The following is a 26,870-nucleotide window of genomic DNA, read 5'->3' on the forward strand; positions in this document are numbered from 1 at the left end:
AATCACGGCCATCAAGAAAAAAAAAAAAAAACACAACATTTTACAGAAAAAATATAGAAAAAGGACAAAGTATTACTTGTTCACTCTAGCCTTTCCAGGTAAGTACTTACACAAGACATCTGAATCTGTGAAATTTAAAGGGCCTAGATGCACTGCGTTGTAAATATTTGTTTTCTAAACCGTAGTTCAGTTAGGTAAATGGGACTTTTTTTTGTAGTTAATCTTCTAGCACAATGGATCAGACCCTTCTATAGTTGTAAAGCTGTTTATTGGTCATCAAGTAAATTTGATACTGAGAGTAGCTACTTTAAATTAATTATGCAAATGTCTTTAATAAGTATATATACATATATTTAAAACTTCTGTTATTTACTTGACAGACTTGAATCAAAGGAGCCTTTCCTGTCTGTTGGGTAAGTAGGAAAATGTGTATTTTCGTGGCTATTTATTTATTTAACTAACATAAAATATAATTTATGAGATTATTATGAATATAAACATCTTGTTTCAACATTATGGATATTTACTATACTTAAACTTGGAAAAAGTAGTTCTTAGTCAACAAAGCCAGCAGCTATGGATACCTCCCTTCTTAAAAAATACTAAAAAGTATGTTCTAACTCTAATGACTAATGAAAATTTATAACAAAAGAAATGTAGGAGTCAAATGTTGCATTGAAATGTAGCTGGTTTGTTATATTTTTTTTCACTGATCTTGCAGTCAGAAATCTGTTCAAATATTCTATACTGCTTGTCTAAACCCTGAACAAATAAACAATAGCTTCTTTTAAAATAAAAGTTTTGTGATACAATGACAGAAATAAAATCAAATTCATAAACCAGAAAAATATCACATTTTTAGCTTAATTATAGATGACTACACTGATTTCCATATTACAGCTGTTGTCTTCTTAGTCTCATAGTCACTTAAACAGTGTTATGGTCTATATATTAGAATTATTACATCATCTTTCTAAAAACTTATTTTTAAATGTGACATTCTGGAAAAAAAACAAACTATTCCGTAAGATATTAAACTATTATATATGTTAAAAGGTAAATATCTCTATTTTACTTCTGAGTCTGAAGTTTACTTCTCATGCACTGCTTTCTTCTTAGCTTCTTCCTTTAGAACTTTTGTAAATTTCCTAACATTCTCACTCCCTATTTTCCTTAGAACTGTGTATTCTTTATGTTTCTTCATTCACATTTTTCTTTGCTCACAACCCCATGCTTCATGCTAGCAAGAGCATAAACTACAGACAAAAGATCCCATGCAAAATAGCCATTTAAGACCTAATTCTACCATGTAATTGTCAGTAACTTCCAAATTGTTGTATTAACTGGAGATCAGAAAACTACTTCAAGATCAAATTAACAAATGAAGTGTGTCAATTATGAAAAGAGAAACTCAACGAATCAGTGTAAACAGGATTGAGTTATGTCTCAGTTGAAACTCAGCAAGGCATAAAGTAAACCCGGTTAGTTTGAGTATGCTTTTAATTAATTGTTTGCCATTTCTTCTTTCTGCCAACTCAAAATTATTTTAAAATAAGTTACATTCTGGTCAAATTATTGGGGCACTTGGGGGTCTTGTCTTGGTTTGAATGCTTTGAAATGTCCGATTTCATTATCAAATTCAGTCACTTCTGTTATTACCTTCTGTTACACCAGTTTGTAACTTGTTTATTGAGTCATTTTTTGAGGCCTCCACTGTGATCAAGAAGTGATTACCTGAAAATATCAACTTTAAGATGAAAAAAGAAGGTGCATGCCATTGTGTCCAAGGAGCAGATTTGAAATATAAAAATCAAGGAAAGAAATAAAATACAGCAATAACAATTATATTAGTTGTATTTGCCACAAAATAATTAATGCAATTTTTGAAGCTTGCAATGTTAGAAGGAAGTGTTATGTTTATGTTTTGGGTTTGGGTTTGTTTCCAGATGAGTGGATTGGTGGGGACTGTGTAAATCCACATTATCTCCACATAGCCATTACATGTGACTTTGTTGCTAAAGTGGATTAATCTTGGGAAATTTAATCTGAGTAAATAGATGTCTCTTCCCAGAACTTCCCAGAAGTTTGTCTGTAATGTACTTGAAATATTTTTTGCAAGTTTGTAGTGATGAGGACAGAAAATAAAAAAAAAATAATCCCAGTCTCTGTACTACTTTTGCCTTTTGCTACTGTTTCCTCCACCCCAAAGGAAAGGGTGGAGGAAACATCCACCAACACCCACCTCCTTGATACTAGGTCAGAGAGATGCTTCTCCTAGTCCCACAGTAATTGGGGGGTTCATTTGTTCAGAGAATCAGCTCTTGTTCCAAGACCTGTAGCTAAGGTTTTAACCCAGACTGACAGCTGCAACCACCAGGCTTTTAAACTACAGTAAATATTTGCAGAAGAAATGCTGTCTCAGCCTCAATTAAATTAACATATGGGTGCCCTTAATGCCACTCGCATCCAGAGTTGGTCAAAACACCAATCTAAATTACCTTAGGCTGCCTACAGATTACTTGGTCCTGTGTACCAGCCTTTCAGTCATCCCTTTTCTGTGGCAAAGCTTTATATCCACATTTTCATTATGCTATCTGTAGGGGCTAATTATGTTTTTTCACTTTGTCATGCCTAAGTTAATGACTTCTTGGTGCTTTTCCATTGTTAATTATTTTGGTGGGGGAAGGGAACATGAAGTGGGGCAGCCTAGGAGCTCAAGACTGCCACAGTTTGTTGAGCTCTGCAGGACTGCACAGGACTGCAGCATTCCTGTGAGAGATCTCACAAACAAAAAGAAGTTCTTAAAAAGGTTAATTGTTTCCTCTCTCTCAGAAAGCAGCCAGCTACGGAGGGAAGCAGGGCCCTTCTCCTGCTGTTGTAGTTTGTCTCTCAAATGCAGGGAGACAACAGCTCCTGTACTCCCTCGGTAAAAGATACTCCATTTATCCTTCATTCTGTGCAAAAAGCATAACAAAGAAGAAAAATCCATGCTTCTTTACTCCCTGTGTAATAAAGGGGCACAGTTTGGCAATGAAGTAACAGTAATCTCTTTAATACAAATCTCTAATAGTAGAAATCAGGACCAAAATTCAAACATGTGATCTATTCAGATAAGAATATCTGAATTCAAAGTTGTGATTTTGGGCTAGAATACAAGGCTGAATTTTAGATACTTGTTGTCTTCTTTCTCTTAGAGGTGAAAATAAAATCCTTAGGGAAGCACTGAAACATCTTGTAACAGTGCTGAACACTGAGAGTTAGGCTCTCGGGGCAGAGCGTGCTTCTCCCCACAGGTGTTATTTCCACACTTCTGAGTTTTGTGTCCATATTCACCCTGAGCAAGACAGAGAGTTATGTGGAGTTTCTTTTCTCTTCATGTTATGTAGTTTTCATGTTAATGTAGGATTAGAATAAAAAAGAAGTCGTGCAAACAGCCAGGATGCCTGGAAGACTACCATCAGAGGCAACAGTCCTGGTAAAACTGCACCAAAGTGAAGACAACTGACAGTGCATCAATTTAACTTCACGCAGAAGACTTGAAAGATTCAGACCTAGAAAGCCCAGGCAGGCCAAGAGGTACAAAAAAACTGGGTACTGCTAAAAGGACAACCAGCTCATATCAAGTTCATCCCACTTTGTGAAAAAAGATGTACAATATTTTAAAATAAATATTAAAATACCAACAACTTTTAATTATTCACATTTGTTCTTCATATTTGGCATTTTGTTCTTAATAATAATGATGCACAATTATTCCCCTCAACAAAACTGTTATCATTCTCTCTAGATGATTAGACTGATAATCCAGTTACTAACTATTCACCCAGCTGTTTCATGGGAGCTGATGCACGGTAATGATCTGCAAGTAAAAGTTTAGCCCTTGATAAATTCCAGATAATACTGCAGCAGATTTGTAACTTATCATCAGTACAAGCCCTAAAATTCAAAACTGATTTTGTAAAACGCAGCCATTGCAGCATCTTTTAAGATCTGTCTCACACAGTAGAAAAACTTATAATTAATTCTTGTTTGCATCTAATGGTAATTTATGTTACTTTTATAATCATATTCAGTCTATACTGTAACACATGTAGTGGTAGAAATCCAACATAGCAACTAATAATTTTGTCAGACTTTTAAAAATATTTGTCTTCTTTCTTGATGTCATTTAATAATATGGCCCCTAGTGCTGAATTCAGAAGAGATGGGTAGAGTAAGAAACAGCCGATTTTTTCTGAAGCTAGCAAGAACTTAGATTTATCTACTGCAAGCTGAAGAGAATGGGATTACTTGTGGATAAGAAAGCAACAGCTCCTGAATGAAATGGTCTTTGAAAATGCATATGACTTCTACACGTGGTTGTCAGTTCAGTTTCAATATATTTCTCTTTCTTTTGTGTAGAAGTAAAAGGAAAATGCAATACAAACTGCTGACTTTTCCACTCTTTTTTTTTCTTTTTTTTCAAGATTGGGTGTTTGCTATAAACAGTATAAATTTAGATGGAAAGCCCAGAGAGAGACATAAGTTCAATGAATGCATTGTATGCATTTATTACATGATTAATAGTTGTCTGTCATGGGAGAAAGGAGAGAGATATAAGAGTAAAATTTGGCACTAATTGCTGCTTTTTTTTTTTTATATTGTCAGTGAAAATACTGCAGATTTGTATGAACTACTAATTTTCTCACTGTGGACCTGTTTATAGAAAGTATATAGTCTAGAAAGAAAATACTGAAAAGCCATATTTTTCGAAATCACAGCTTAATCACAGTACCTTTCAAATCACAAGTGCTTACGTCTAGAAAAGTACTAAAGTACTTACTTCTGTGAAAAGATGCAGTAATTTTTGTGGGCTCAGCTTGAGGAAGTTCTTCCAAAATACAAAAAGTAAAACACATTAATTTTATTCTGGCAGACTTGTTCTGAGAAACAACAACTGTAATTTGTCACCCATATTTCTTCCTCTTGCTCAGTGGCATTTTCTTTCCCATAAGGCAATATTGCAGAAGATCTGCAGGAAATCCTTTACCCAAACACCAGTTTGAGGGATCCCATTTAGAAGAAGTGAGATAGTTTAAAACAACAAAAAAAAAATAACCAAACACTAGTCCTTGCAGATTCTCTTAGGAAAATATTCAGTCCACTTCCAAAATACTCAGGTTCTTTCAATCCACAGTAAGTTTTTTGGCTTGTTTTTTTTACAGACAGTAGGCTATAAGGCACAAATTAGAATCTAGCCACATGTCATCTTCTGCACATGAAATACCATAATAATTTTCCCTCATCCTGAGTATCAGCACCAGTGGAGGAGCAGACACTATTCCTTTTGTTCCCATCCAGCTTCTGAAGAGAGGTAACTAAGAAAATTGTTTTTCTTCAGCAGAGAAAAGCTTAAAAAAGAGGAGATACTGGATGCATTTTGCACTGTTAATATGAAACCACTAAAACTCCCGACATGAAGGTAATCTTGTAGCTCTCATTCACATTCAGGCCAGGTATTCAGGAGCTGTTTTCATTAAAAGCATGGGAGGACTGAACACACTTGACAATTATTTAAACATTTTTAGAGACAGGCAATAATTCCTTCTGCTTAAAATCACTCAGGCTCTGGGATTTAGATAGGCAGCAGTGGGTCTTCTGCATTTGCAGAAAATACCCTCTAAAACAACTAACTATTCAGTTATGTGTGAGGTTTAGCCAGGAAGCCAGAAGCTGAAGTCAGGGGACTGCAAGGGCTTTGTGCACGGTGAAGCTGCCAGGGTAGTCGCCAGAGAAACAGGAGGAGTCTGGGGGACAACAGCACATATGGAAAGCTGGGGAGCTTCATGTGGAAAACACTGAGAATCTTTATGTTTAACTTCAAGCAGTATTACTGAAAGACTTCTCTCTCAACAATTTACCAAAACCCACAAGGATTAACCTTTCTATAATTGCCTGCTTTCCCTTATAAGGCTCTGAAACAGTAGGCAAGTATCACTGTTTTATAAATGTATCATTTTTTTTTCCTGAAATCTCTGCAGAGATTACAAAACCACAATAATAACATTGGTCCATTGCTGTTACTGTGTTTTTCAGTGGTTTTGCGTCATTACTCACTGTTTAAAGATGTCAGATTATGTACTTTTTTTACTCATCTACAGTCTAAATAATTACTTTATGGTTACTTCATTTTCCTGATCTCTTTCATTCCAAAGCACTTTCACTTTCACACACACAGAAAAATATTTTATGAATAGAAAACAGACTAAAACGTTGGGCCAAAAAAAAAAAAAAATCCTAATTCCATTAACTTTTATTAGCAACAAATTCAACAAATATGCACTTTAATAAATTATTTTCCCCCTCTCTGACCTTAATAACACCAGAAATAACGTACTTTGTAATTGAGAAAGGCAACAGAGCATGAGATCACTTTTTTCCTCTTCTGGTTATTCTATTTGCCTTTCCCTTTTATCTACTCTTTGTTATTTCTTGTAATCCAGAAATTCTAGGAAAACAATCCATATGCAAGTAATTTGTGTTCTGGATTAATGGAAAACAGTTTCTCAGTACTGAATATCTGTAGTATAACCTATGTAAGAGACAGGGTTTTCTCTAGAGGAGGAAAAATTGTTTCTGAAGGAAAGTCAGGAGGCTGAAATATTCAGGGGGATGGGGGGAATGACAGGAAATAAACAGGGTTGCAGGAACACAATAAGAAGTCCAGAGGAAAGACTACACAAAGAAGCAGAAAGGGAAGTATTTTTTTACAATGGAAAATGGAGAGAAGTATGAAGGACAATATTTACTCGGTATGTAATGCCACAGTGAAACAACACTATTTGCTTCAAACTCTTTGGGTTTTGCCCAAACTGTAGTCACTTGTACAGGTGTCATAGACAACAACAGTGTTTGGAGATGTTTGTTTTAACACAGTATTTATACCACCTATTTATGAGGAATCAACATTGCGTCTTGGCCCACCAGTTTCTATTGGTTTCTGTGAATATGTACAGCTTACTGTGGCAGACTGACAGGCACTTGAGATAACTTCACAAATGAGACCAAGTCACACCACTTCTGAAAACCAGAACAGTTTTTCATGCTCTCTAGGTTTATTGTCATAAAAAATACTTTATTTTCACAGATATCCAGATCATTACAAATTTTAGTTCAGTGTCTTACCTTTGATTGAAAGAAATAATAATTTGAAGGTTGACATTTTGAATTTCAAATTCCCTATAGTGCTGTTCAAATCAGGCAATCTGTATTTGCCCATTGCTCTTCTGCCTGCATTGCTCTTGCTACTTTCTATGATAGCAACAATCGAGACTTCTTAAGGTCTTAGGATTTCTAGGGCTTGTAGAAATATTCATAGAGCGTGTGATAGTTGATTCCTCTGGTTCCACCTTTGAAATCAGTTTATCTTTTTCACTAGCAACTGTAGTCTGAGATTGATCCATTTACTTAACACACTGCTTGTACCTGTGCTCGAAGAGAAAGGTGAGACAGCAAAGAGAAATGTATGCTTAAAAGACCAAACCACAGATAAACAGCCAGTACTGATATGCTGGTTTTTACAAGGCAGTCTGCCTCACACCATTCTGAATCAATGTAACTTGCAGCTACTTGATAAAGATGTTTCTTCTTTGGAGATTGACCAACTATGATAGTTTTTCAAAAGTTATTGCTCCACACCACTCTTTATATACATTGGCTTTCTACAATGTCTGTGTGCTTTAATATTGATATTCTTATAAAAGGCCCCATCAAGAGTACTGCCACAGATCTTAATTTCTTTTTTTTTTTTTTTCCTTCTCTTATCTCTCTGTTTTTTAAAAGCAAAGAGAACACATCAAAAAAGAAGGCACATGTAAAGCAGTGTTAACCATTCTAGACAATTGGCTTGGCTGAGTAAGGATTAAGAGAATTAGGGAAGCAGAAGAAAGAAGATACTCTTACCTAGATGTTTATTTAATAGATATTTCTTCTCTGGAATGTAAATTTATGAAATGTAGAAAAAGAGGCATGTCTTTACTTCTATTCATGTGTTCTCACCACAATATGTAAGTACCACTTCTGAATTTAAATAGGACCATCTTTTCTCGTCCCTGTTCTAGGTTTTGTGTTGAGAGGGAATGTAGAACCCTAAGGATGAGGGTGATGAAAAAAAAGATAATTATTTTCTTCATTCTATTCCATTTTAGACTTTTGTAATTTCACTAAGGTGCTGTGTTGGAAGATATCCTTCAGAGAGATTGTTGAGTTTCCATCTACTGAGGTTTCCAAGTCTTGGCTAGTTAAAGCCATGGTCTCGCCCTGAATATAGCTACCCATGGGCAGGAGGCTAGACTGGATACCTTCTAGAAGTACCTTCCAACTCTTTGAATAGACAGAGAAGCCACATTAACTTTTGGAGACATGGCATCCACAGTGATACTTCCAGCCTCTGCCTCCCCTCTGTGAAATCAGGTCATGTCCCAGGGTGTGAAGTTTGTTAGTGGCAGTTAGAAGCAGTGCAGAAAAAGGCTCATCAGAGAGATGAGCTGCTTACACAGAGCAAATACTCTCTCATATTTGTTAAAGGTTTTTTCAAATATATTGCACTTCAGGCTAGGAGGCATTGTCTTTAACCTTGCTCTGTCAATAACCTTGTGTATGTCACATCTTGAGAAGACTAAGAGGGAACCTTATTAATGTCTATAAATATCTAAAGGGCGGATGTCAAGAATGGGCCAATCTCTTTTCAGTGGTGCCTTGTGATAGGACGAGGGAAAACAGCACCAAGTCACAACGCAGGAAGTTCCACCTCAACATGAGGAAAAACTTACTTACTGTGAGGGTGACAGAGAAATGAACAGGCTGCTCAGACAGGTTGTGGAGTCTCCTTCTCTGGAGACTTTCAAGACCTGCCTGGACGCATTCCTGTGTGATCTGCCCGAGGTGTTCCTGCTGCAATAGGGGGATTGGACTCGATGGTTTTCAGAGGTCCCTTCCAACACCTATGATTCTATGATACTAGCAAACAGCTCATGCCTTGCCTTAGTGGATCATTCAGCTGTGCATTACCATGCAGTTGTGCACCCCTCATTTGAAATAAAACAAAATCAGGATATATCCAGACACCAGGGAAGTTTTCAACCACTAAAATTAATACTATCAAAGATTGTTTTCTAAAATTTAGCTTAGTCTGAGATCTGACCTAATTTACAGAACATTAGTATAATGCCTCTACACACCTGAATTTGAAAACAAGCAGAACTGTGTTTAGGGTATTTAGGGTCATATTCAATAGCCTCTGTTTAGCTCAAACTGCTGTTGATTTTTTTCATTGTTGTTTTGGTTATATTTGAGGTTTTTTGCCTTAGTTCCAACTATGAACTACAGTTCAAAAGCAATCTGCTGTTATCCATTGAGTTTGGGGACTTCTCAGCTCATGTTCAGGCTGGATTCTTAAAATTCTTATCATTCTGCAGGCCAAAGTGCAGCTTTGTCAACATCAGCCATAGACACTCCAATGGGAGTATGCAAGGTGTCATGGGTTGTAACAATTTTCCTGATCATGTACACAAAAAATAAATAAGAATTAGTTCACATTCTGTCTTGCCACTAGTATGCTAAGATTTTCATTGCTAACAGTTTAACTACCGTGTTTCAATTACTTTTATTTGTAAAGTCTTCAGCTTTGGTTCTGAATTCATGTAAGGATCAGTTTTGTTCAAGAAAAATAATTTCTTCACAATAACATATTAAAGTAAAATTAAAAGTTGGAGGATGTGCCTTAAACATGACGTAGAAATAGCAGAGTGGATCTGTCACACATGAACAACAGCTGACAGTTTATACTGCTATGGTGGTGACTCTGTAGCTAATGCTAGAGCATTTGTTTAATACAAGAAGTATAAACCCATATCCAACAAATACAGAGTTTCAGTTGTATTGAATGCTTTATAAAATAACAACTTTTCTGAACTCTCTCACCCTGGTGTCCTGTGGCCCTGACTATTAGAGCTAAGGATGGGAGACCGAATCAGCTGTTGTTCCATAGTTACTTTTGTCAGATATTTTCATAACCGCCCAGGTAGCCATCAAAAAGTATTTTCGAGTCCCAGAAAATTGGGAATTTTATCAAAAGAAATTATTTGCCAAAATAAAGTTCCTACTAGGTATGGCCTTGTTATTCTTTTGCCACCTAAATCAAGCATCAGAAACTACACATAGATTTCCAGACACACTATGAACAACACAAAGTCAAAATGAAAAATTACCATCTTTCAGACTGTTTTTTTCCTATGAACTCTTTGTTGACTACCTGAAAATAACAAACACCTTCAGACACATTAGGATCAATACATAAATGAGGAAAACTGAAGCATTTCTCAAGTAATATAGTAGATCCTGCAGATCTTTCCTTTTTTGGTGTATAAGACGATGTGGGATAGAAATGGATGCTACACCTTCTGAGATAGTGAAGTTAGTGAAGCAAAATTAGAGGTCGTTAGTGTAGCTTATGTAGCAGTATTATGCCAATGTGTTCATATCTTTAATAGAGATGGAGGAACCTGAGGGGTATCGAATCAGGCTTTGTTTCCTCACAAAACTAATCTTTTTATCACATACACACATATTGATCATGAGTACACTTTAAATCTGGAATTAAATATTACTTGGTTTCAAGCAGACCTTGTCTAGGTGTCAGTAGTTAGGTGTATTTCATATTCTGCATGGTGTTTTATAGGCTATAAAACTGCCTTGCTGTGTAGAGTATTCATAGAAAAATAACATTCCAGTCATGTAAGTAGTATAACAGTGAGTAACAGTAATGTGGTTTTGCTGGGAAAAGGCATAAAATGTGTGAGGGGAGTTCAGCAAAAAGGCAGGGAGGGGGAAAGAGGAGAGGGACAGAGACCTTAACAGCATTCATTCCTTCACAGAGTCTTGTGGTTTGGGAAGAGATACTGGAGGCAATTCTCAGCATTAATTTTTATGGTAGTTTAACTCGATAGATGATATAAAACCAAATTTAGTGTAAGATGTGTCTGTATTGTTAACTTCTAATGTGCATTTCTTACAGTGCTAAGGCACCTGACATTAAACTTTTTATAAATGTTTACTAGCCCTGACGCATAGCAGTGCAAGTGAAGCCCAAATCTGAGAGGGACTGTGACCACATGATGTAAGGATACATGCCACAGAAAATGGCAATAAGAGAAACATAAAGCTCCCCGAGTCCTCTTTTGTGCAGTCATTTTCTTAATATCTAAAATATTATTTAATTATTTATGTGGAAGAGAAGAAGTGGATATACAGATTATTGTCTAAGAACCATGATGGTGACTGTATCTTAGTTGAGTTAGAATGTCTTTCTAAATAAGAGTCTAAATGCATGAATATTTAATTGTTATATACATAGAATAATTTTTGCCAGGGTTTATAAGACTAAATAAACATTTGTAAATGTTGTTCCTAAGTAGGATTAAAAATATTCTCAATTCTAGTGTTATAGCCACTGAATGTGGCTATATGTGCGTGCCTTTCGCACAAATCATAGAAACATAAAATGGTTTGGGCTGGACGGGGCCACAAGGATAATCTAGTTTTATCCTCCCTGCATGGGCAGGGACACCACACACTAGATCAGGTTGCTCAAAGCCCCATCCAACCCCAAAACATCCAGGGAGGGGGCACACACAGCTCCTCTGGACAACCTGTTCCAGTGTCTCACCACCTTTTCCATGGAGAACTTCTTCCTAATGTCTAACCTAAATCTACTCTCATGCAGTTTAAAACCAATCCCCCTTGTCATATCACTACATACCCTTGTAAAAAGTCCCTTCCCAGCTTTTCCATCAGCCTCTTTCAGGTACTGGAAGACCAATACAAGGTCTCCCTGGAGCCTTCTCTCCTCTAGGCTGAATAGCCTCAACTCTCTCAGCCTGTTTTCATAGAAGATCATCTTGATGGCCCTCCTCTGTCTGGAACCAAACCAACACTTCTGTGTCCTTCTTGTGTTGTGTGCTCCAGAGCTGGACACAGTACTCCAGGTGAGGTCCCATGAGAGCAGAATAAAGAGAATCACCTCCCCTTGACCTGCTGGCCATGCTTCTTTTGATGCAGCTCAGGACACAGTTGGCTTTCCCAGCTGTAAGCACAACACTGCTGACTCACATTGAGCTTCTCATCAACCAACACCCCCAAGTCCCTTTCCTCAGAGCTGTTCTCAATGCATTCTCCACCCAGCCTGTAATTGTGCTTGGGATTGCCCCAGCCCATGTGCAGGACCTTGCTCTTGGCCTTGTTGAACTTCATGCACTTTTCATGAGACCTCAAGCCTGTCAAGGTCTGTCAGGATGGCATCCCTTCCCTTCAGTGTGTCAACCTCACCACAAAGTTTGGTATTGCCAGCAACAGGTTAAACCTGAAGCCAGAAATGTAACCTGATCAAACTATATATCACATATGCTCATCAAAAAATCTCGAATGAGGAGGAGAGTAAATTATTTATACTCCTTGCAAGTTGACTGAGACACTAGAGCAGGCAAAAGAAACCCATATGGGGGTTCCTTAAGGGTTAGAAGGTCTTTTGGTAAGTGTCAAACAATACTTTTTTGTAAATTAGAAAAATTTTGTAGAAAGTTTTCAACTCAATGATTCATACTCACATCATATCTGTGTGACAAGAAATCAGTAGCTCTACCATATGACCAAAACTTTACAGGGAAACTGTGATGCCAATAACATGACCATCAGGCTGTTTTGCCACATACTGCAGTCAGGTGATTCATCTGGGACAAAAATCCTCTTTCCCTTATAAGAATGAATATAATGGAAAAACCCAGACATACATTTAAGATAAATAATTATATCTGATCTCTTGATTTCTACAACTTCATTTTGGTTTTACAAGGAGGTGGTTCCAAGTGGTGTAATTTGAATACCCTTCTGTAAATCAAAAGGTCTTTCCACTGTTTTTTTAGGAATTCCTTTTTTTTGGTGACTTCTTAGTCACTTACAGAAAACAAATCTTTTTTTTTCACTGTGTATGCAGAAAGTATACTAGAGCACTGTCAGAAAGTGTAGTCAGCACAGTTATCACAGCTCTAGAGGATACACAACCGCCTGTGTGATACACAACTGCCCTTTCCACTAATCTCTGTCCAGACTGGAAATGAGTCTAGTCCTGTGCTCAGTTACAGAAGAATCTCCTGTGTATCCAATGCACTTCCCATATCCATTTACCATGGAAATTATTGCACAACAGGTCAAGAACAAAAGAATGCTGTCTTAGATTCACAGTATCTGGTAATTCCATTTATATTGTATCTTGACTTTCAAAGCGCACTCTTAGAAAAACAAGCAGTGTGTCTTGTCTTCACAAGCCATATTCAACACACTGACAGTTATGGTCTCTTTCATGGCTCCATTTTGCTGGTTTAAATCTTGAGTTGTTCAATCCAAAATACTTAAATTGCAACAACAAACTTAATGTAAATGAGAATGGAATTAGATTTAATTTCAGCCTTCAGACAGTTTGAAAAGGGGAGAGGGAATCACGTGTTGTAATTTTCAATAAATATTTTTTTTCGTTGCATACTCTCATGATTGTAATTGTAATTGACTAATCTTTTGTGAACTGTGCATCTCTGTTTCATTCAGTGCTTCTAAGGCTGCTTCTCTGAAGAGTAAATAAAGTTTTCAAGCAACTATTTTTTTTAATCTTAATTGGTTAGTCTTTCAGCCCCAGTGTTACCACTGCAATTTGAATTTATCAACTCTTTGTTTAGTGAAAGGCTGTAGAAACACTTCAAAGCCTAAATCAATCACATATTCCTACATCTGTCAATGACACGACATTCTTCTGTACTTGTCAAAGCTAAATGACACTCCTGCAATGTATACAATATTACTAATAAATTGGATAATCAATCACATGTATGGTTTGACAGTAGTACCTTGAATACGCTGAATTTAAAACACACTTTTAAGAGGCAAGACTCATTACTCTTGTATTAAGAAAAAAATACCGTATGGACATAAACAATTTTCCAGTCACTCTATACAACTAAAAGATACCTTGGGAAATGGTTAGGCCACTGATTAGGATACTGGAAAGTTTTCTCATTACCTGAATATAATATGTTTCCATAGGAAACATAAGTAATTGGAGATTACTTTAGATGACAAAAAATAGTCTAACAACAGGAGAAAGGTCAGGGAGACAGTAGATTTACTCATAATTCTTTACATACAAAAGCTATTTTGTTTCTAAAAAGCATCAGACTAACAGTGTTAAGATTACACTGTCTTTGCAGCCACGGTTAATAGTTTTTATTAGGCGTAATTCTAATACTTGGCACCTAGTTGTACAGAAAATTATTGGGCTAAATTTTGCCCTTGAATCCCCACATCTCTTGTGCCTATCTGGCTGCCATAAGCAACTCCCAGACCATCTGATCCTCAGAGTTATTAATCTTGATGTCTTTGCTATCCTGTGCTTCACCAGCTTTGCCTAATCTTCTGCAAGGAAGTGCCTAAGTGACTTAATTACCTGATCGTATATGTGCAACCTTGAATATTTGCCCAAGTTTTGCCTAAAATTCAGGTTAGAACATAAGTTCAACAGTTTTCCAAAAATACATTTCATAGGAAAAATCCTTGTCAGGAGAGATGATGAGGGTAAAGAGAAGATGCATCTGAAGACAGGAAAAAATACAGCTCATATCATACTGAATATAAATTCTGCCTAGTGTGTGCAGAAAGATACTGTATTAGAAAAAAGAGTACTGTGTGTCAGCTATATTATGTACACATATTTTGCTGAGACAAAATGTACCTCTTCAGGTTGGGTTTGTCAAAACTTTTTCAGTTCCGCAGGAAAAATAAAATAAATTTTTAAAAAAATTAATTAAAACAAAACAAAACAAAAACAACAACAACAACACAAACAAAAAAACACATTTGCAGTACTACAGTCCTTGCTATACTTTTAAAATTTTGACTCCATACTTCTCCTCCAACTCAGGGGGGGGGAAATCTACCTTTATTAATTAAATTAACATGTAGAATTAGAATAAAGCTTTCATTAATTTTCAATTCCAGAACTACTATGAAAATTGATCAGTAATTGAAATATGCAAATAATTGGTTATGTTCTATCATTTGTCATTTTGGGACAAGTGGTTGAGGATTTTGGTGGTTATTTCTTGGTTTCATCTATGCTTATTTTCCCTCATACTTGCATTATGGAAATAAGTGTGAAATACTTTTCTGCAATTACTTTTCCTCTTCCATCTCCCTCTTTACTGCTCTAAACCTCCAAGCTTTTGACAGTAAGTGTGTCAGCAAAAAGCAGGCTCTAGAAAATATTGTCTTTTGTGCAGAATATACAGCCTGAACTGCAAAACAGAATGTATCCTCAGCTATGAGTAAAATAAAATAATTTCTAAAGTAAAGGTGGGATTCAGCCCACCCATTTAACTAATGCATTTTGGGAATGTAGGTAACACCCACTGAAAAGTGGGCTGAAATCTCCACCTTTTTTCAATAGCTAGTGAAAGTCATTGCCATCTAATTAATTTTCTACCAGCAGAAGTCTCCATCTCCTGCTGCTTGTTCTCTAAATCATCTAGTTACCCTCACCCACTTCCTTTTTTTAACATCACATCAACTTAGACCCATTCCCTTTTGTACTCAAGAGAAACAATTTCTAGCACTTTTTTTACATGACAAGAGAAATGATTTTACAAGTGAGTGGAATACTAGTATCAACCATTAGGTTGATATGTGCCTCCTAAAAAGAGTTTGATTGAAGGAATATTGCTTTTGTATTTATTATTTTTCTTCGACCCTGACAACAGAGAAGCAATTGACAGTAGAAATGGTGATAGCACTGTCAATTGAATTAAGATGCATTACGTCTGGTTTGTCAATTTCTGTGATTTACAACCACATCTTTATACCTATGGAAAGAAAAAGAGATATCAGCTAACGGTGACTCACACGCAAGACAGAAATTCTTGTTGCCATGAAAATAACAGAAGCTATTTCTGGTCTGTTCAACATTAACTATTCTAAAGTCAGAATAACTCTACTGAAGTCACACTCACTAGTGTTTGGAGCTAAGTAACTTCAAACAGGATGTGATCATTAGTTTACAAAAATCTTTTGTGGGCATAGTACACAGAATACAAGAAAGATTACACTGTAATAATATATTTTCAATATACAACACTATCAGATAAACAAAGGCATAAAAACATCCATAAGTGTATTTCAGAGATGCAAAGGCAAAATCTTGCATTTGCCTGATTGACACACTTGCAACTGCTGAAATGAATAAGAAAATTGAAAACGCACAGCAATATAAACACAGAAAATATGGTCTTTTTGGAAATCCTTTATTCTTCAGGCTTACACAACTTAGATCAAGCTTTGTCTTGAGTAAAGGAAGCTAAAAGAGACAGCTGATGAAAGATTGCCATAGTGATTATAGGTCAGAAAAAGGAACCATGATTTTACTCAACAAACAGACTTTATTGATGAGTTTTCTTTGCCTCATTGTGAGCATTACAGTGTCTCTTACTGCCATCCATTTTAAGAGAAGCAGCATGCACACAGTTCTGTTCTTAATACTGCAGAAATAGCATATGTTTTGGGGTAAGTAATCTGCCTGTTTACAATGCCATTAGGAAACTGCTGACTCCACCAGCTCACAGGCTCATTGAAACCACTTTCCCTGCTTCCGACTTGCTGAATATTTGGTATTCAACACTGTGAGTGATTTCCTGCAGCCTCCATAACACAGGCTGGTGGGTTGCTAAGGAATAACTCCCAAGAGGTTAAAAGCCTTGCAGTCACCTTGATCTCAGTGCCAGTTGTTATCTGTGCTAATTTTCTGGTTTGTGTTTTATACCGCAGTACTGACCAAAGCACATGTCTGTCCTCTGGCATGCACAGGTGTGAACGATTATTGCTGTAGATGGAGATATGTACTGGTTGCTTTCACAGCATAATATCTTCAACATATTATTACAAATGAAACATTGTCTTTCAACTTAAAGAAAAAATAATAATAATAATAATGAAAAAGATAAAAGCCAAGTGAGATCTGTTGGAGAAACAGAAGAGATTTTTTTTCTCCTAGGTCATCCATTTTGGGTTCTTTTCATTGTCATTGGTTTACAGCCTTTTTGGTACACACTTGGGACAACTGCTTCACAGCCAAGAGGACAAGGAACTGCTTTTATAAGGCCCCCAACCTTTAAGGATCTCACATGATGTCTTGCATCTGTGGACTGTTAACTCAGCAGTCTCAGTGAAGGACACTTAACCCCAGGAGCTAAAATATGTTGCCTCCCTGTTGCCTGTGCTGACACAGCTGCTAGTAAAATTTCACAGAGGGAAAAAGAGATCCTGATCATGGATATAGAGAAGGATCCATATCTAGATTTCCAAGATCTTTAAACTCACCGTCCTTCACCAGTCCTATTCCATGTGGGTCAACACCTACAGATAAGGTCCTACAGAGCTACTGCCATTCTGTTATTTTAATAGATATCATGGAAGGATAAATGTCTTTCCTCCATGATCAACACTTGAATTTAGTCAGCTTTCTTCAAGGACACTAAGTAATGGGAAAGGGAAAAAGAATTGAGCCCCTTGCTCTGTCGGAGCCCAGCCACCTCTGGTACCTCTGGATTCTATTCCCATCTGGAGACTGAAGTAGGTGTTGCCACATTTTTGCCAGTGGTCCCAGGCAAGGAGTCCCTGTATGTGCAGAACTGGCTCCTTCCTGTTTTGTATGAATGGTACTTCCACCCAGAAACACCTTTTGTCAGTGTGGAGAGATCCCAAATGGTCTGTGGGGAATGCAGAGATCTCCTCTGGAGTCCTCAGCCCCCATATTGTGGGACATGGGACTTATTTAGCAGAGATGTCCTTAAATTGTGAAAAAAAAAATCACTTACAATAAACTCAGACTAGAAATATAAGAAAATCACCTCCTGCTAGCTTGTCAATTGTGATAGCAGGCTGAACTGTTGGCAGCCACAATATGTTTGCATCTTGTATCCCAGACATGGGTTCAGTAACCTTTTGACATAGAGATGGTTATAAAGGACATCAGAGACTGAATGTCATGCTACATACAGAATACCTGTATTTGCCTCTTATCTCAGTAGCAATGGATGCTAGTGGTAACCCACTTATTGGACGAGGAAAGGCCTCTGGATGTTGTCTGTCTTGACTTTAGCAAGCCCTTTGACACAGCTTCCCACATCATTCTTCTAAGGAAAGCTGGCTGCTCACAGCCTGGATGCACATATGCTTTGCTGGATAAAAAACTGGATGGTTTAGTGGTCATGGGGGTGTAGGGCTGATGGCTGGACTTGATGAGCTTGAACAGCTTTTCCAAACTTAATGATTCTATGATTCTACTGAACTAAACCATGCAAAAATGCAAAGTACCTTATGTTTACATTTAGAGGCAACACCAATAGCAGAGCTGTTTAAAAGTTTCAGCTGTAAAACATTATATGAGAATGGCTGGGGTTTCTCCAGATGAAAATTAGAGACATTATAATAGTATCAGATGCTTCTGAAGCAATGAAATATTAACCAAAGTTAATAGAACCAGCCCATAAGAATTTACAAGCATTCATAGATTACACTGCCGTATGATAACCAGACTCCAAAATTTGCTATTTTTTCCTGCTCTGGTCCCACAGATAAGCTTTAGACCACTTGGGCTGAAACTCACTGGCAAAGCTGAAGGAACATAAAGAACTGAGTTCAGTTTCAAGACAAAAGTTACTTGAATGGGAACAGAGCAAAAGAATTAAATTCTTAGGGACTGACTCGTGCAAAACTGCTCCTCTCAGATGTATTATCCCAAATGCTACACAAAATAATAATAATAAAAAAATAAAAAATCAGAAGCCACAATTTTCAACATAAAAATATTCTGCACAAAGAATGTGATGTGATAGAAACTCCTCAGTGGTTTAGGGACAGAGTGAGAGGAGAAGGAAGGGAAGGAAACAAAGGGTTGCCACACCAGAATCCCTTTCCTAATTTTCCTTACCCAAAATGTCCACTGCCTCCTCATCTGAGGAACCTGTTAGCCTTTCCAAACACTCAATCCTTTCTTAAGCCTACCAATATTTTTCCCCAGCACACTCAGGTAACTGCCTGAAATCTCTTCTCGCTCCTGTGCCCCATCAGTGCCACCATTCTCAGCAATGTTTTTTTGACCTATCTCGCTCATGATATTTGTATATGAAAAGTAAGCTCCACACTGAAAGCCCAGTGAAGGGGCATGAGTAATTATTGCATCCTATGGGTTAGAGTTGAGTTGCTTCAGAAAGGCATGGCTGCCCTTCAGCCTGACTTTAGCTGGTGCAAAGTGAATTATTCTTCATTAGTTTCATGGGCTTCAACCTTGAAAAACTTGAATTTATTTGGTCTTTATGCAAATTAAACTAATGTCACTCCAGGTGAAAGGTTTCATGTGACAAGCCTTTTAAATTTGATCTGTTTTCTTCAAATTGCCTGTTATCTTCTATGGAAAACGCAACTTGAATATTAAGTATGGGCTTACTGCAGCTATTAATCATTCAACTAAATAAAACCACTAGCAAACTGTGAATAGTGTTGCGGTCCAAACCCGGTTTTGAGTTGAAGCTACCTTTTTGCAGGGCACAATCACCCTGTTTATTAGGATTTTTGGAAACAAAATTATATATATTCAGCATAGCCTTCTTAATTATTTTGGTGGGTCTGTCCCTAGCTTGGGGCTGGCTTGCTTCCACCGGGTATGTAACCAATTGAGCAGGTCCTCTCGAAAGCACACACACACAAAGATTATGTGTTTGAAATACCATTTTACTGTAAAAGTTTTCAACGTGTGTGTGTGGGGGGGAAACAGGATATGTAAATGTACCCGGTTGGTAAAGAGAAAGAAAAAAAAGACTTATAGTTTAGGGTAGAGAGAGAGCCCGAAGCCTTTCCTGTATAGGGTCGACGAGGTGCGTGTAAGGGGCCAATTACACACCTGGGGTGAGAAGGCGTTAGAGATGAAAGGTTTGGATGGTGATGTTGTGCTCACAGCCTCCTGGAGCCAGGGGGGTGAGGCGAGTTGTGGCAGTGGTGGCAGATCCAGTGCAGGTGGCACCAGCAGCAGGGACAGCAGGGGCGGTTGCAGCTGCTTCCTTCATCCCTCTGGTGCCTCTGGCAGCCGAGCTGCCGTGTGCCTGGGCACAGGGGACGGCTCTTTCTGGAGTTTGGGCACAGCATGGGTGGCAGGGCCACGCACTGCTATTGCCCTGAAGAGCTTTGTTCTGATGATCTCAGGAGCGCTGGAGAGGCGACGAGTCTGATGCTGTTTTCCTCACTGGACCTGGGTCTGGTGGCAAAGTCATGGCCTGTGGGGGTCTCAGTGAGAGCTGCTTTCAGCTCGGCTCCTTTTATTTGTTTTTTTCTTCTTCTCTCTCTTTTGTCTTCTTCTCTTTCCTTTCTACCAGCAGCAGCCGCTGCAGTAACAACCCACACATGAGCATTCATTGCTGTGCAGGCTTCGGCCGCCCCTCCCAGGCCTATGTGCAGCTTGGGATGAAGTCCCAGCCACGGCCCCTGCCCCGCAGTATTGCCACTGTTTCTCCTTTATTTTTATTTTATTTTTTTCTGTTATGTCTCTCTATTACAGTCAATTTCAGTGAGACATGTTTTTTTGGAGGCCAGTTCTCCACAAATAGTCATAAATAAAAGAACAGGTTGGCTACCTTCTACCATTTACACTAGCTATAAAGTGAAAGACAAACTAAGAGCTGTCACATAGTTTAGGGAAAAATCTGCTAGTTTTGTGTTACAGTAAAATACAGAAACATTATCATTATACAAGGTCTAGCTACTGTTACTGAATGTTATTCTGCTTCCTCTGCCACACACAGCTTACCTGCTGCTGTCTCTTAGGGACATTTTATTTAATAAGTGTTTCACGTAAAAAGCATATACTGTTTTCTAACATGTTGTCCTTTCTAACTCTCTCTACCTTCTTGCTTTCTTATTGAAGGTTTCTCCTTTTTGTGATGCTTTCTTCATGCCTTTCAACCTTTACTATTCATAGTTGTCCTCAGGCAAGCAAAATCTTTTTTGTGCTACTAGCCCTTCATCAGACAGATGTGGCTTTTCCATGCAGACCATTTATTAGCTCCTTGCTGCTATTTTTTCAGATGTGTAAGACAGACTTCATTGCTATTTCTTCACCATAAAGGTAGAAAGGCATCAATGGAATGCAAAACTAGGAAGATCAATCTAGGATTGACTTTGCAATTGACAGCTCAAAAGTAGTTTTCCCTGGACCCTTGCAATTTCCTACCTGTGTTGGTTTCCCATGATGGTGCCTGTCTTTTCCCGGACCGGTATGTGTAATCCCTTCTGAATCTGAGAGGAAAGGCATCTCTGTAACACTGTCGCTTGCATCATTCATTTTCCTAACTTTTTTTCCTTTGTTGTTTATAATGAAAAAAGATTTGGTGAACTCAAGGACCAGCAGTCCAACCCTTTTCATGTTTCTCATAAATCAAATTCATTTTCTTATCTCTGCTTGCCTACTTATTCATTTAACAATCTTTCATGTATTTAACAGTCTTCCTAGTCCACTGATTATGCTGTGTTAGCCCAGAAAAAAAGAGGACTTCAGTATTAGAGTGCTCATTTCATTTGATCACTCAGAGAATTACACTATAGTGATGCTCTAATTACAGAGCTGTCGTGCTGTGTTAAATCCTTTCTATGTGTGCTGTCAACTGCTTACACTGTTCTGCACGGCCCAGACTTCCCATTTCCAAATACACTGCAGTGATAGCTGACAACTAGCATTGACTAACATAATGTGCAGTGTATGGTTGTGGAATAGAAGTGAAAGGACGCTGAAGAAGGCCTTGGAATAAGAAAGTAAGCCAATGTGTATTTTTCTATAAACCAGTTCATTGTTGTTTTTCTGTGTTTTTCCACAGCGGTTATGTCTTTGATTATGATTACTACAGAGATGATTTCTACAATCGGTATGTGTGTTCATATTTTTTACATCGTTCACCGTTTTACTGTTTGTTTATAATGTAATCACGTTGTTTGGTTAGATAGATCTGTTCTAATTTTACATATTATTAATTTCATTATTCCTATCAGAAGAAGACTTTGACTGTATCAAAAACACTGAAAATTGCCACTACCAAATTAATGCTCATTAAAAAGCTGTTTTGGTCTTACCTTTCTTTAAGAGCGTTTGGGGCATTTTCTGTGCTGAACAGTTTAAATGGTAGTTTAATTGCTCAGTGTATATTCCTACAGAGCTCTTCCAGACTTACTTTCACTGGACCATATAGGAGCTGTAAAAATCTTCAGTATGACACTCATGCCTTTGTCTTTTCATCCATGTGTATGAAAAGATACAGAATGCCTCCTTAAAATGTGTCTTCCAAGAATTCTTGAAGTCTAAAAGGACCTTGAGCGAAGCAATACTACAAGGTGAACATCATGTTTGTGCAGGAGGAAAAGATGTGTGGGAATTTATTAATTCAGATGTAGCAGAATCACCACAACACAGGGTTAACATGGATGACCACAGATAACCAACTCATGATCCAGCAGTGTTGTGTCTTTACATTACAGCAGCCTGGCTTAGCACAGGCCAAGTGAGTCAGAGGGGAAAAAAAAAGTTGCTCCACCAACATTTTCTAATCTGAGAAAGCAACAGACAGTAGCAGGGGAGCAGTTTACACGCTGAAGTTAAGTTATAGTGTACCATGCACCTTGCTGCTTAGGAACACCATAGGAAAAATGTAGAAACAATGCTTTTTAGTTTTTGGCTTTTCCTGAGATTGATTCAATTTGAGCTACTAGGTTATTTTTGCACAGAAATGTCCATGCTCACTTTGAACAGAGCTAAAACTAGTGGCTATATATGTATGGAGTTAAAATCATCAATGCAGTTTAATCCTGCTCATTCCAGCCTTGACAGTAAGAGCAGTTCATGTCTTGTAGAATGTGGACATTCACAGGCTTGTGTTTGCTTTCTGCAAGGGTACTGCTCCAAATTTCATCAGTGGATTTGTAGGTTTTTAAACAGAGTACTGTTTCTGACCTATGCCACATGAATATTGAAGTTACATGTCTGTATTTTTTTTTACCAAATTCTGTATGGGTAGCACAAATGAACAATTAGAATGGTTACATTTCCACTGCAAGATAAATAATTATGGGACACTAAAGCTTGTTTCTGTGGAGCTTGGTATCTATCTTGGTGATTGTCTTCTTACAGAAAACTGCTGACAGTGAAATGTGTCCACAAATTTATTCAATAGTTTAATTTTCTGATTTAGAAATCTTTCAGGATTAAGACAGCAGAACATTTATGGTAGACAACCCAATTGTGAGGTTTGTCTCACAAGGCTGAACATACCAGTCTCTTGACAATAAAAACTTTAGGAGGTTAAGGATCTCTGTTAGATCCAAGTTAATGGAAGTAGAAGTTGAAAAGCTCTATATGGTAGGCATGGAGAAGAAAATCCCCTGAACAGTTCAATGTACTATAGGAAACATAAATTAATAAGTATTGTCATGATTCTTTGAATTTCTGAACTCCTGAACTTTCTGAACTGCTTTGTTTACCCCAAAACGTAGGTGGTTGGGTTTTTTTGGTTGGTTGGTTGTTTTTTTTTCTCCAATATTCATTTATTTTCCAGCCTCTCTGAAGGGAGAACACATATATTGACTAAAGAAGTGCTAGGGTCAGAAAAGAGATATAAGCATGGTTAATGCTGAAAAATAAAATTTGTGTGAAGACAGATTGGCAACATCAGGACTGCATAATTTAGAAGGGTGGGTTAAAGAAACGGAATGGTTAGAAGCACATCAATGATTATTGGGACAAGGAATTATTTTAGAATTGAACATTTCTGTTTATCATTTATCATATTACAAGCACAAGGAAAACAGGCAGGGTACTTCAAAACTGATAAAGGAGGCATTTTTTAAAATAATATCATTGAAATATGTAGAATTTCGTGCAACAAAACACCAATCTCAGAAGTTCTGCATGATGAAAAAAAAAAAAAAAAAAAAGAAGAATAGTAATATTAGATAACAGTCTTTTTATATATTTTTAAAAATGAAGCATAATTTTGCCTTTCATTACATTATCTAAATGTGGACTGTTGGAAAAAAAAAATCAGCTTTGGAGGAATAATTACATGATGATCTGCTGTGTGGTAGCTCATAGTTCTGAAACATTTTTTCCATTAGTGTCAGATGGGAGATAGTGACCAACATACAGATCATCCAACATGATAAAGTGACAATGAACAATAATATTCTGTTAAAAGTGAAAATAAGTGTTTTAGTGTTTATCCTCATATAGAATTGTTTGATAATACTTGCAATGTCTGCAAACTGCTAATTCAGTAAGAATACTCAAGGTCATGTAGTTCAAGTTCAGTGAGGGTGACAGGATCTGTGTGACACCTTTTGTAGGCAGCTATGGAAAAGGAGGGAGCTGGTTATATGGATTATAGTACAGGCAACAGTAAGGATCCTGGAATTTAAGCATTAGTTTTTTACTTGCTAGAAAACAAGATAGCAGTTTGGTTCTGCTTCCTGTTGAACATGCTGTTAGACACTGTGATGAGGGAATTGCTGTTTCTTGTGTGTCTGATTTCAAATGTGTATCTACCTGTCCATCTGGGTGACAGTAGTTAGAATTGTGAAAATTCAACAAGCAGTTATACATTTCATAATTACTAGTTGCAAGTATCATTCGAAAGAAACTCAAGAATATTTTGTAAGAATGTTTTATATCTGTTTCAGAACACTAGTTTATTTTGGTTGTAGAGTATATTTTACTGACAGTAGTTGTAATTGTCTGAATATCTACCTGCTACAGTGGCTTTGGTTTGAACAGGGCTTTTTAAATTAAACATGCTTAGGTATTTTAGTGATTCTACACCAATTCATTCTTCAATAAAGAGAACATATGCTGGAACTTCTTTTCTATGCATTCAGAAGGACTCACAGGTCCCTCACTATATAGAGTAGGTATTTCTTTATGGTGATGGTTGACTTCAGAAAAGTTAATTTCTTTTTCTATCTTTAAGGATAGCAGATAGAAAATTAGAATTTTAGCCATGCATGGAATAAGGAAGCTGAAATGTCATCACAACAAAACGTACTGCCGTTAGTTATGTGCAGTAAAATAATTCAGACCTGTGGAAAACAAGTTATGAATTTTCCTTACTGCAAGTAACAGTCCTATAACGCATCCCTCATTTAATTCTGAAAAAAATCTGAGCTGCACAGTGGTCTGTGACTGAAATCTGAATATGGCACTTCTTGTGCATAGGTCCTTGAAATCTAATTTGACTATGATATAAAGTGATTATGGTTTCAAAGGCTAATTTTCTCAAAGATAACATAAAAATTTAGTTGACAGGTCTTCCATGACATGAAATCAAAGAAGATTTTATGGAGTCCAACTGAATTAATCTTTTCTAGGTTGTTTGATTACCACGGCCGTGTCCCCCCACCACCCCGTGCAGTGATTCCACTGAAGCGTCCTCGTGTGGCTGTGACAACAACTCGCAGAGGCAAAGGGATTTTCTCCATGAAAGGAGCATCACGATCCACCTCAAGTGGGGCTTCTTCATCAGGATCCAAATGTAAGTTTCTCATATCAGCTGGATATTATTGAAACAATGATCCTGGTAATTTCTTCAAACAGACACCTTCCACTATATAGTTCTGTTGCAGTAATTCCCTACCCTCAGCCTTTAGCTTGAAAATCTAGTTTGATTACCACAGCTGCCATGCCTCTCCTGCAAGTCAAAGAGCACACTGATGTAACTTCTGAAGGAAATCCCTTCAACAACATTTGACCCACTCCCTTTACCTCAGAAGAAGCTTGTTTAAAATCTCCTATCATCCTGACTGTCTGTGCACCATGAGGTCTTTGAACAGCTGATAAGAAAGCACAGCTAATAATGCTTTATGGACAGAGGCACACTGATTTTGAGACTTGAGGGTTGTATGTGAGCTGCAGGGGAGTGGGCTGTGGGAGGGGCAAGGGAGTTTGGGTTGTGTGGGCTTTTTTTGTCAGATTCCTTTGAAGGGGACAAACACGCAAAGTGTCTTTGCCTGTTCTTAAGGGAGTCCAGAATAGGATTGGCAATTTGGGATTATTCAACCCATCTTTAGTGAGTTGGCCTTAGAAGATCTGATGAACAATAGACACTGCCCCCTCCATGTTCGCCAAGCTCCCCACCCCATAGTATGTCCTGGGAACTTCATCTTCCTCTTCATGCATCTTTCAGCACCCACCTGTCTTCCCCTGCCCCTTATGTGGAGTGATACTGTCCTTGGAAGCGTCACTGGAAGAGGAAGAGAAAGATCAGGTAGGGAACAGATAATAGAAAGAATGAAGGGTCTTCAACAAGATACTTGCAGTACGAGACTGGCCAACAAAGCATCATGCTGTCTTACACACAACCATGGAATATGTGAATCCACCAACAGTACATCTTATTGCAAGAGTGGTTAATTATGGCATCGACATAAGCCATTTATATAATCTGCTTGAATAACTTATCCAGATCTCACACACTAGAATCTAGCAAAGATGGACGTCTAGTAACCCCCCTAGGATCCATGCTTGATCCTATTGTAAGCACTGATTGTATCAGAGACCTTGAAAGAAAATGTTATAAATATGCATGTGACTGAAAGAATGGGAAGAGCTAAAGATAATCTTGTACACTGAGGAACAGGGAGCTCAAGCCATTCCTTGGAAAGGATGATGTTCTGATAAAGTGAGGCTCTGCTGATCAGGCAGTTGAATCACACAA

General features: G+C 37.6%; 1 protein-coding gene across 8 annotated transcripts in view; it reads left to right on the forward strand.

Moving 5' to 3' along the window:
- The window catches only part of RALYL (RALY RNA binding protein like), a 404,897-nt gene that overhangs the window by 343,165 nt on the left and 34,862 nt on the right, over window positions 1–26,870 (forward strand). For 6 of the 8 annotated variants that reach the window (XM_051609901.1, XM_051609894.1, XM_051609897.1 and 3 more), the window contains 4 exons: window positions 381–413; window positions 21,993–22,040; window positions 25,525–25,688; window positions 26,340–26,420. In XM_051609901.1, coding sequence (XP_051465861.1) covers window positions 381–413; window positions 21,993–22,040; window positions 25,525–25,688; window positions 26,340–26,420 — 326 coding nt within the window. The remainder of the gene's footprint in view (window positions 1–380; window positions 414–21,992; window positions 22,041–25,524; window positions 25,689–26,339; window positions 26,421–26,870) is intronic. The other 2 variants (XM_051609902.1, XM_051609898.1) reach the window with 1 other exon arrangement.

Source organism: Apus apus, chromosome 2 (assembly GCF_020740795.1).
Source record: "Apus apus isolate bApuApu2 chromosome 2, bApuApu2.pri.cur, whole genome shotgun sequence".
Classification (NCBI taxonomy): domain Eukaryota; kingdom Metazoa; phylum Chordata; class Aves; order Apodiformes; family Apodidae; genus Apus; species Apus apus.